This window comes from Physella acuta, unplaced genomic scaffold, assembly GCF_028476545.2.
Source record: "Physella acuta isolate Inbredline_101_S28 unplaced genomic scaffold, ASM2847654v3 ptg001250l, whole genome shotgun sequence".
Lineage (NCBI taxonomy): Eukaryota > Metazoa > Mollusca > Gastropoda > Physidae > Physella > Physella acuta.
In genome coordinates, this window is record NW_026732766.1 from 287655 (window position 1) to 299814 (window position 12160).

General features: G+C 31.2%; 1 protein-coding gene across 1 annotated transcript; it reads left to right on the forward strand.

Moving 5' to 3' along the window:
- LOC131957608 (putative leucine-rich repeat-containing protein DDB_G0290503) lies at positions 1 to 4827 on the forward strand. The gene is made up of 8 exons (XM_059322339.1): positions 1 to 73; positions 368 to 478; positions 775 to 898; positions 1255 to 1365; positions 1652 to 2118; positions 2580 to 2684; positions 2993 to 3047; positions 4106 to 4827. Exons 2-8 carry the CDS (start codon positions 380 to 382, stop codon positions 4498 to 4500), a joined length of 1356 nt encoding a protein of 451 aa, XP_059178322.1. The 5' UTR covers positions 1 to 73; positions 368 to 379; the 3' UTR covers positions 4501 to 4827.
- Positions 4828 to 12160: the final 7333 nt, after the last annotated feature.

Genomic DNA, 12160 nt, shown 5'->3' on the forward strand with positions numbered 1-12160 from the left:
GCAGCTTAAAGGAACTCTAAACTCCACATTTAGCTGTAGTGATCCTGAAATATTAGTTATTATAATCTTAAAGGTAATAATCATATGTAGAGACATACACTGTATGTCTGGTATGATAGATAACATAAAATATGTGAGTATGTTGGTTATATATTATATATATTTTAAGATTTAATGTCCAGTTTTTTAGAAGGTTTCAGTTTCACTTTATTATCAGCCCATAATAATAATATCATAATATTTTATATAATTGAGTTGATCTTACACAAAATTACTTCTAACATTAAAACTTAGTTAAAAATATAATTGAATTTATAGATTTCAACCTTGGTTGATATTAAAACTTTGTAGACACTTCTTTTTAAAGAAAAATGTGCAGATGTCTGACAAATTAAAGAAACATTTAAATAACCAGCTTGGGTTATTGAATGAATCGAGCTTTGATCTACAGAGTAGCATCAGCAGTTTTATACAACAGGTAAATACATATGCATAGTAGTTTTAATATTCTGTTTTATTTAAGCAAGATTTACAGTGAAATGTATTTTCTAATAAAAAATCTATTATAAAACAATATTTATAAATAAATAGGTCTTAAGTTGGTTTCTTTTAAATACATCATTCAGTACTTTGAAAAACTGCAATAGCTAGCAATCTAGTTTATTTCAAAGTCATGCTGATAATGTTATTCAGGAATTATTTATTTACTTATAAATAAGTTAAAGTTAAAAATTATTCCGAACAAATGTGAGTAAAATAAACTTCACTTTATAGGTTACAAAAAAAGCAATGGAATATATAGACAACACTACTGACACCAATATGACAGTGAAAGATGCGCTTTTTATGTTAGCTACAGCACAGAGTGTAATATTTGAACATGTGAATATGATGAATGGTATGGTGATCTGTATATTCAATGTTATTTTAAATGAGAAATAATGCCTAATTTTAAAAAGTGCTTATCTAAATTTAATTTGTTACATATATATATATATATATATATATATATATATATATATATATATATATATATATATATATATATATATATATATATATATATATATATATATATATATATATATATATATATATATATATATATATATATATATATTTATATATATATATATATATATTGATACATTATTTCCTTATTCACTAAAACTGTTTCCAAGGTTGCATTGCTTTAGCATACAAAATATTCTTCAGTCAATTTATATATAACATCTTAGATTATGTTGTTGACAGAAACCACCAAGCTTTACCCTCCCACTGTGATGACAGGAGACCAGACAACAACAGAGAGTCAAAGTTTTGTCCCAGAAGATGCTCAATATGTTTCTACAGTGCCTATGTCTGGTCAGCGTTTTTTTTTCTTTTTTTTTTGTAATTCTAATAACCACACCACAAATAAACAGCCAATTAAAATGAAACAAAAATAATTAATATATTTTATGTTTTTTACTATATTTGATAATCAATTAAACATATACTTTTTTACGCAACCACTTAAATAGTGATTTAACAGTGTACATTAAATCTGATCCAACATACTGATCTTCATACATCCATTAAAATTATATATCTTTATAACATCTAAATATACTTTTATAATTGTTACGACACTTTATCCTTACTATTTAAGGTGATACAGAAACATCAAGAAGACTAAAGGATATTGAAACAATTTTATCATCCCTTCAAGATACCAAACAAAAGACTGAAGATGACATATCAGAAATAAAACAATGGAGAGACAACTTTGTAACAGAACAAAGTGATATGGGAATTAAAGTTCAAAACTGTTCTAAAAAACAAAAACAGAATTTTAAAAACTTAAGAAAACAGTTAATAGAACAAAATAACAAAATAGAAGAGATGACTCAACAAATTGAAAAATTAAAAACAAAAGAATCAGACACAGACAAAACACTGGAGAAACTGTCTGCAGATATGAAAGAATATGAAAACAACCTGCACACACTATATAAAGAGATGAGAGTTTACACAGATAAAACAGATCATGTAACACAAGAAATTAAAAGACATTCAGATTTGATATCTGCTATACAAAAAGATACAACAAAAACATTTGATACATTATTGTCTAAGGTATATTTTTAATAATATTTAGAACAATGCATGCAGTTAGAGTTCTATTAGGTGAAAATATAGGCGATGTATTTTTATTGGTGATACATATTTTTGAGTTATAACACATTTATAATAGTAAACTAAAGTTTGTGTTTTAACATACACCCCTGTGGCTCTAAAGCCTATAATGGCTTAAGTCTGCTTTACCACCTCCTCCAGTATAAAATTATCTGTTTATTTTGTTTTCCACATCTGATCTCTGTACTATTGTATGTATGTCTCTACAATCTGTCCATCAAAGTCTAGGTCTGTCTGTTTGGTATTTACAATTAAGTTGGTTAAACACTACCATAGTCACTCTTTACTTGTATTTTAATTCACATAATCTCCAATATCCTGTGGTCTTTTTGTGTTTTATTTATATCAACCATTTATAAACATATGTACTAACAATGTACTTTTACATTTCTTCAACTTAGCATGTAGTGATTTGTAAACTTCTACAACAAAGATTGATGCCAATTCATAAAATAATTGAAACATATAATCAAAACTCTGAGACTAGAGAAGAGAAAATGAAAAAGGTAAATGAACCTCATATGTTTTTGCTAAATATCATGTAATTTTCATAATACACTTGAAAAACAAGTGCTCATTTAATGTATCTTTATCTATGTATTTCATTAGTTTAAAGAAGTTACCAAAAGTTTAGTAAAAAATTTAAAATTTGAAGTAAAAGTTTTAGTCTCCCTTATATCAGTGCTGTCACATTAAGTATCTGTGTTTAGTGAAATACGCCTATTTAAAAAAATAATTGATGACTTGTTTTCTTTATGTATGCTCATAATCTGTAACACATGCTGTATTTCTGTAAATGTTGTTCTGTTTTTAGATTGAAACTCTGGAAAAAGAAGTTTTAAAGTTATCACAGGATCTTCAATCAATTGGTGGGTTATATCTTTTCAAAACAAATATACAATATAATCTTGAATTACTAATAAAATTTGTTTTCTAGTTTTTACAAGTTTTTGCCAGTGTGAATAAACATTTTCAAGAATTAGTTACGTGAAGAACAATTTGAGGACAATATTATCCTATGATAATCTCATGTTGATTTTAGGGACATCGAATCTAAAGCCAGAAATGTCGGTTGTTCTGAAACCCATGAAACAATTTCACCATTCCCTCTAATACAGACGTTCATGTGTAGTATATAAATGTGTTATTAAATATGGCTGAATAATATAATATTAAATAAATAATCAAAAACATCATCTATGTTTTGATTCTTTTTTATTTGTACCTCGAGTGTGTTGTCGGCATCCCAAACTACTATTTAATATTTAATTTGGCCCTAGGACTGAAAAGTTTGAAGACTCATGCATGGATCATATTAATATATTGATACACTGCGAATAGTTTCTCATTATTAATAAACATATTTTTAAATACGTTTAGATCTTTATTCGTTTAAGTATTTTATTTTTCAAGATAATTTTCTATAGCTGTAGACTTTGTATTTTAAAATCAATTATATAGTTTAAGTGCTCTGCTTATTGTTTTGGTTTTATGTAGAATTATGTTATTGTCATATTAATCTTTATATGTAGTTTCGCATTGTTTTTATTGTAAGACATTTTTATCTATCGGTCCATATCAGAGATGTACGACACTGTAGGAGACATGGTTGGTTAATTGAGAAAGGGAAACAACCAACCTAAAAGAAATTGTCATATTAACCAAAAGTATGAGAGTTATACAATAAAAGTTATACACTATTTTGGGCTTAGCCTACCCTTTTATTGACCTCAACATACTAAACAAATGATTGGTCCATAATGTACATGATTTGGTGTCTTGTGTGCGTTACCTCCATTCAATATACAAATGTAACTTTTTACTTAGCAATTTACGCGGAAAATAAAATTGTCTCAAACTTGTATTTTATAACAGTATACCTTATTTTGGTAATGTGTAGATACCTTTAGTATTTTATTTCTTGCAGCCAATCAACAAGTGAAACCTTCTACACCGGTGTTTATTGCTTCACAAGGTCGCTGGGACGGGAAAATGTATGACAAAGTTATTACATTCAGTACTGTAGAACGTAACGTAGGAAACCATTTTGATCCAAACACTGGAGTGTTTACCGCCCCTGTTGATGGCCTGTATAAAGCAAGTCTTACAATAAAACAAACAGGAGATCGTGATATAGGGGCGACAATTTACTACAAATCTGGTGCAGTGCCGTCACGACTCGGTGCTGTTTGTACAAAGGGCAAAGTAGAAGATTCAGAGACATTTGAGGTTCGGATGAAAACTGGAGATATTTTATATTCAGCCACTGGCTGGAAGGATTTGGAATGTTCACATTTTTCTTGTTCCCTTCTTGACGTCTAATTTTCATACATCATAATATCTACAGGAAAAAAACATTGTTTAAGGAGTAATAAAAGTGTAACTAATTTTTTTTATTTGACGGACAATATCAGGTTAAAATCAGTAAAATCATGTTATGTTGTTTGTTCGTCGTTATACGTAAGGCTAGAATTTAATTTTATTCAACTTTGGTAACATTTTATTTAATAATAATCAGATTGTTATAGACTTGATAGTATAACATGTTAATGAATTAAGGTATTTTGATAAATTTAAAACAGAGTATTATGTTTTGGGGTTGAGTATATTTACATGTTAGAAAGAGTATAAGATACTTTTTAAATAAGAAAAAATAAGGTAAAAAATAAATGAATCAGATTTTACGTTTTTTTTTCTTATTTAAAGGCAACATTTAGTTTATAAAAATGCTTTGATTTTTTGGAGTGGTCGGATGGGATAAAGAAGGAGAGCTGTGTGCGGAACCTCGGACATATGACGTCAGTTAGATGAGGACAACAACCCATCTAGGTGAGAAAACTCCAAAATCAAATAACTGCTGCCTTCAATGCTAAAAATAGGTTGACAATTGTGTGATGTCATGTTACATGTAGTATAACTAGGTCATAGCTGGGACAGTCGGAACGGAACAACCAGAACCATGGTGATAAGTGGTAGCCAGTCAAAGATAAGGTCAGGGTCACAGGACTAGAGATGGTAAGAAAGGTGAAGGCCAGTTTGAATTCAAGTCGCGGACTAACTAGAATGCGTTTACTGGAGCAAGTCTGTCAAGAGAAATTCTGTAGTTGTACTAGTCGGTCCAGAAAATTAATGCAAGCTATAAGTCTAGAAATTCAGCCGCACCAAAGTCGTCATATATAGAAGAATTGATAATTGACGTGAATAAGGGGAATAGAAGTAGCAGTGATAGAAATAGGTGGAGTGAGATTGAAGACTCAAAATATTAAGAGCAATTTTCTTCTGTGCTAAATAAAACGTATGAAAAAAATCGTATCAGATTGATCAGTTAATTTTGAGTGTAGGATTACGAAACAGACGAATGCATTTTTTATACATGAGAAAATAAAATCACACCATCTCCATTTACACACATACACGCCATCGATAAAATACTAAAGTAATTATTTGCTTGCTAAATGTTTAAAACCATCAAAGGAAGATACACATTAGTTTGCCTAAGTAAACTTAATGTTTTAATTTTTACAAATAGTTGACATGTTTTCTATTATCGTATTATACGGATACATTTACAGATTAAATAGCCTTATAACTAATAACATTAATTTGTATTTTTTAATGATATCAGTTAAAAGTCGTTAATTTTTTTCTAAATAACCTCTTTATAAAGCTAAAGGAAGACACATTTATCACACAATTTAATATATTTTTATGTCTAGATAATGAGTGGACAACGGTTAAAATAAATAATCTCTATGTACATTGACACACAAGACTTGCCTGAAGACATGCCTGAAAAAAATTCTGTACACAAAATAGTTTTGTTTATGTTTATAAAATCAAAGTTGTCTGCTAACGAAGATATTATTATTTTAAAATTTATAGATTTTGCTTGTTAAATATTACGCCAAACGTGGCTACGACAACTATTATTGGATTCTCCTAATATTTTTTAAATCTGATATAGCGACAATCTAGAACATTTTTAAATAATTGACACTGTCACTTGTATGGTAAGCTACAATCATCTGAACAAACCTTTGGAATTAGCAGTGTCTCAGCAGCTTCCGTAAGGAAACCAGAGTTGGCAATACTTTCGCCTGAAAGGTTCCACTCCTGTTTGATTTCGGAGTTTTCTCTCCTAGAAGGGTTGCTGTCCCCAGCTGACGAGCCTCATCTACTCGAGGGTTCGAACTCGGAGCTTTCGGGTTAGCAATGTTTCGACATAATACATTACAATAAAAGGGAAATAACCAAATTATTACAACTGAGGGCAGGAGGCCAAAGTCGTTACCCTTTTTTATGTTTAAACCATTTTCATCTTTCTTCTCTCATCAATGTCTTATCCATTTGTGGCTTAAGGAAACAGTTATCGGATCGATTTTCCAGCCACCCCATATTGTTTTTTATTTTTAAAAAACATGTTTTTTTCGTTTTGATTGCTATAAGACAGGGGTCTCCAAACTACGGCCCGCGGGCCGGATGCGGCCCGCGAAGTCCTCTCATCCGGCCCGCCGAGATCTTTTTGTCCAAGTAAAAATCATTTGTTGGTGATAGCTGAGGAACTATGCCCAGAAAAATCAAAGACATGCCTGGAAGAAACTGGCCCCGAACTGAAATTTGATAGTTAATGTGGCCCTCGGACTGAAAAGTTTGGAGACCCCTGCTATAAGACAACATCAAAAATATTCCCTTTTCAAAGGGGAACAACCAAATAAATACAAGTTATACGGAAGGATGCTATGGCTGTCTCCCTTATTAAATTTTCATAATTAAAAATCTTTACCAATGTAAAGACAACATACTACGATATTTCTAACCATTTATTTACCTAGTCAACTTTGTTCGCAAGATGACGTATCGTGGTCACCTGATTAAATGATTTCTTTTTTTTTTCTTCTTTTATAACTATTACATTGGTGGGGATGACCTCCAACACAGTGAAGTAATTTGTGCCAACATCTTTTGCACCATATGGTCTATTGACTACGACTTTCCTGCTGGATTAGCTTCGTAAGCATTTAACCAGCCAAGAACAATTTAAACACATCAGATTATTAATGTGTGAGTTTTTTCTGCTAGATGAGTTGTTGTCCACGGCTAACGAATCTCATTTCCCCCACACAAACGCATTTTATTTTAGCTGCCTTACTAAACACCTTGCCCCGTAAAAACATATAACTTTAAAGAAATATGCTTATTGGCTGAAATTATAACATGACATCACGTGCTCAAACAAAAGATGCAATAGTAATACATGCATAGAGCTATTCACGTAGACTTGGAGTTTATGTGTATGACAAGTAGACAAATAGGCCTACTAATTTAAAAGGAGTTGTAAAAAAAATCATTTATATATATACACGTTCGCCTCAAGGAATAACTTTGTTACATAATATGGAATAGCTATAATTCGGTCGTCATACGTCTTTCATGTGGTCTTAGACGATAGTCATGCATATGTCGTGTGGTCACATCGTGCTTATACATATGTCATCTGGTCAATCACAGTGGACATATATGTCATGTGATCTCACAAGGTGGTCATACATAAAAAGTTGTCAAACACGTCTAATATTTATGTAATATAGTCACAGAAAGCCGAAAGAAAATAGTTCAACTTCCAGTTATCAGAAATCGCTGAAATGTTGATACAGAACTATAGATTTGATGTAATACTTATATGAAATTTCATCACCCTTACTATAACGGTATCAAGTTATCGTGTTCAAAAATAGACAAACACACACTCACACACCCACAATCTCTCAACTAAGTATTTTCGATTAATGGAGGTATAAATCGTAGAATGTCTGTTGTCCTGGACATTTGTATTATCAACTACTATATAGAACTATTGGAGAAACAAATATTCTGTATGAAACGTATAAGTGACATTCAGTAGACCTATACTTCATTTGTCGTAATAATTTTTAAAATTAAAACTAACTTAATTTAAAAGATATGGGGTCATCCATAAATGACGTCACGCTTTTTTTGACGATTTTTACCTCCTCCCCTCCGTCACACTTCGTCACAAAAAGCCAGACCCCCCCCCCCCTAAAATGACGTCACACCTGAACCTACAACCCCCCTCAAAATTGCAGTTGAATTTTTTTAAAACATTGATATTTTTCCAAAATCTTGTCTAAACTATTACAATTTATTAAAACAGTTATCTAAAACGCGAAATAACGTCTAAAATTCGTTTTCTAACATTGCTTTTTTATAATGCAAAAATGTGACGTCGCAACATCTGACCCCCCCCCTCCCCCTCATCACACATCGTCACAAAATTACGGACCCCCCCCTCCCCCCTACGAGTGTGACGTCATTTATGGATGACCCCTATTTGATTAATCAGCATTTATACGTTGTTTTTATTTAAGGCGGTGATTTATTTTGGAGATTATCAATCGTATCTCAGGTAGCCCATCAAGTTATTTTTTTTTATTTGTAAAAATATTAATACAAAAGACTGTCGATTAACGATCCGCAGATTCAATTAAATTTAAAATGTGTCAGTAGAAATAATTATAAATGTTTGAAAAACAATAGAAAAATAGAGAATAAACAAAATAACTACTTTCATTGCCATTTACATCACCAATATCGTCACCATCACCGTCACCAACGTCATAACCAACACCATCGCATCCCCATCAGCATCATCATCAGCATCATCATAACCGTTACCATTACCGTTACCATAACCGTTACCTTTTCCTTTACCATTATTATTACCATTATTATCATTACCCTTTACATTACCAATGCCATTACTATTACTATTATCATTGCTACTATCATTACCATTACTATCGCCAATAATATTTATCACAATCATCACCTTCATCTTCATCATATCCATCCCCGTTACTGTTACCGTTACAGTTGCTGTTATCGTTACCGTTGCCGTTGGCGTTACTTTTGCGATTGCCATTTTCCATTAAATAACACTTTTAATTGCGTGTTACGTTTATTGTATAGGATTTGATTTGGACGAGTCATAAAATCCTCAACGTCCGAAAACTTTTTAAAAATTGATTATTTTAATCGATTATTGTTCAAGCTAAACTAGGAATTCTCTTTTAAAAGACAACGATTTACTTTGATGATATAGGTAATCTCTATTCGGATCACTATTCTAGTTTTTATTTTATCAAAATTAAGTAAAACATTATATATGATATTTATGATATATATACTATAATATGATATATACTTTTTTAACACAAAAAAAGTTCGGCTTGATCGCCATAGTGTAATATTCTTAAAATGTTTCTTGTATAAATAAGTGATAAAAAATAATGTTAATGGTTTTGTAAAATAAGTTTTATTTAGCAAACGTATCATTTTAAGAAACGTTATGTGGATTGAACATAATCAAAGAAAACGTATCACCATTTACAAAAAAGTCAATTGTGTTTGAAAAAGTGTACACATTACTTCATATAATTCCTTTAGTACCAATTACTTTCATTGATTGATCACACAAAAAATTACATCCTTTAAACACATCGGGGAAGAAATACATTTTATTAGTTCGTTTTGTTGTTGGAAAAAAACATAATTATATAACTAGCATGGATTGATAAAATGCAATGTGGTAGGTAAAACATGGATATTTTAAATACATTTATTTATATTATACACTGAATGTACTATTTATCAATTAGTATATTTAATCACTAACATTTTAGAAGCCTTTCCGTTTACAGATGGGTTTTTCACACAGGCCAGGACGGCTATATATATATATATATATATATATACATATATATATATATATATATATTTTTGTGTGTGTATGTATGTATGTGTGGGTGTGTTTGATGTAATGTGTACCGTCTCGTTCTTTGTCTTAATTTTCAGTTCAACGTTTTGTCTGTAAATATAAGTGCAGGCTAAAGCGTAACATCCGTCATGTATTGCAACAATAAAATTAACACAGCCTAAAGCACACATCTTAGTGGATCGAACGCGTAGCCTTTTTAAAAAATATACATCCAAATGGCTGAGTGTGTTATCTTGAGTGCAACTGACATATAGGCTAGCCGGCATAGCTATAGCCTAACGTGATTGCTAAAATGTAAGTTATTTATATGTTCTGATAATGTAGCTAAAGAAGTAGTATTGGTTTACATCTTGTATATTTGAATATTTTTTATTTGTCTCTTTAGTTACAGGAGATAATCTGCACTACGTGTAGAGTGAGCTATGAAATTCGCGTTTTAGGGTAGAGAATTACGTTCTTTTTTACTAAAATGTTAACTTCAAATTTTTTTTTTAAATTATTTTTTATTACTTCTTTAAACATTTTTTTCTTTTAAATGTTATAATGAATGGAATTTAGACCCCAAGTAGTTCACACGAAAAATGTGTACATTCAAAATCGGCATGGTCAGTGCATAATAATAAAACATCTCCAGTTTTTATCAGAACCTTAAATGTTTTCGAAGCTTCAACAGATTTATCTTTTGTCCAAACACTACCGAGCCACGATTCCTTACCACCAGATAAGTGCAAAACATCAATTCCAACATCGCGATCTCCTGTTTGTTTTACTGTAAGACTTGCTTTATATAGACCATTAACAGGGGCGGTAAACTCTCCAGTCTTTGGATCAAAATGGTCTCCTACGTTACGTTCTACAGACTTGAATGTAATAACTTTGAATTCTTTTTGGTTTGTCCCGTCCCAGCGACCTTGTGAAGCAATAAATCCTAGTGTAGAAGGTTTCAATTTTTGATTAGCTGAAAGAAATAAAATACTTAAAACACTCTGCTCAGTAGCGTACGCAGGGGGGGAGCAGGGGGAGCGGCCGCTCCCCCTCTGGCCATTTTTAGCAAAGTGGCGCCTTTTTTGGAAACTTTTTAAATTCAAAGCTTTAAACAATGATATTCGCAAAAAAAAAATATTTTTGGTCGGCACATCTATGTAAATCACAAGATTTCTTTTCATGCAGCAATTAAGCATTATTGTACTAGTCTAGTAGCGTCTACGTTTACAACACGTATTAACAGTTGCATCAGTTTGCCATTCTAAAAATAACCATTATGATGCATTGCATTGTTTAAAATACCTCTACGGGTTTTAAGATGGGTGTTAAGTTTAAGGCAACTGCATAATGTATTTGCTTACAAATAATTGAATTAGAAAATGTTATACATAAAACTTCACACATAATTACTCTATTACAGTTTGAATCGTGTGATTAATTTTTTTTAAAATATTACAATACAGAAACAAATACAACTGATGTGGCACCTCTATTTAAATTTACTTATGAGCAAACTGCGTAGTAGTGGGGAAGTTTTGACAACAACAGTTACAACCCCCCCCCCTCCCCCATGGACCCCTCTGTAAAAATAAATATTGTCATAATACCACTGCTACTTATTTAAATCTATTTCTGTAATATATATTTGTGTAATATATATTTGTGTAATATATATGTATGTTTAGAACAGTATTCTAAAAACTGACGCTATGTTCACTCTGAGTTGGTTATCTCCCCCCACACACACACCTCACCACCACAATTGTGTAGAGCGACATTAATGTCACATCTAGGTATACACTGGGTTGGATGATTGACCTAAAGTGACCGGACAGTGGTGAATGAAGTTGAACACCCCCCCCCAACCCACCAGAACTGATCTGTTATGTAGAAAAACGCGTAATGATGTACCAAAGTACCATGCCGCCAGAAAATTAGTTTTTTAAACGTAAAACGCTGTGATTATCGTTTTTGCAATTATCAGTAAAAATGTGTGTAATCAATACAGTGATCTAACCCATACCTATCACTATGTTAAAAAATTATGATCTTTAAAGAACACAAACAAGCAGTAGTTAATTAAAAATATATGATCTGAACTAAAAAGACCAAACTTTAGTTAAATGTAGGCTGTTATTCCGAATGTTTATCTATTATATGAAAAGCGTGGTTTTATACCAACTCTGATTTTAAAAACTTTCA

What these genes read in the sequence shown, in the direction of transcription:
- LOC131957608 (XM_059322339.1), top strand. Translation starts at nt 380, where the DNA reads ATGTCTGACAAATTAAAGAAACATTTAAATAACCAGCTTGGGTTATTG. An exon ending in TTGATACATTATTGTCTAAG is followed by an intron (nt 2,119 to 2,579) that starts GTATATTTTTAA and finishes TCTTCAACTTAG; the next exon opens with CATGTAGTGATTTGTAAACT. An exon ending in GAGAAGAGAAAATGAAAAAG is followed by an intron (nt 2,685 to 2,992) that starts GTAAATGAACCT and finishes TTCTGTTTTTAG; the next exon opens with ATTGAAACTCTGGAAAAAGA.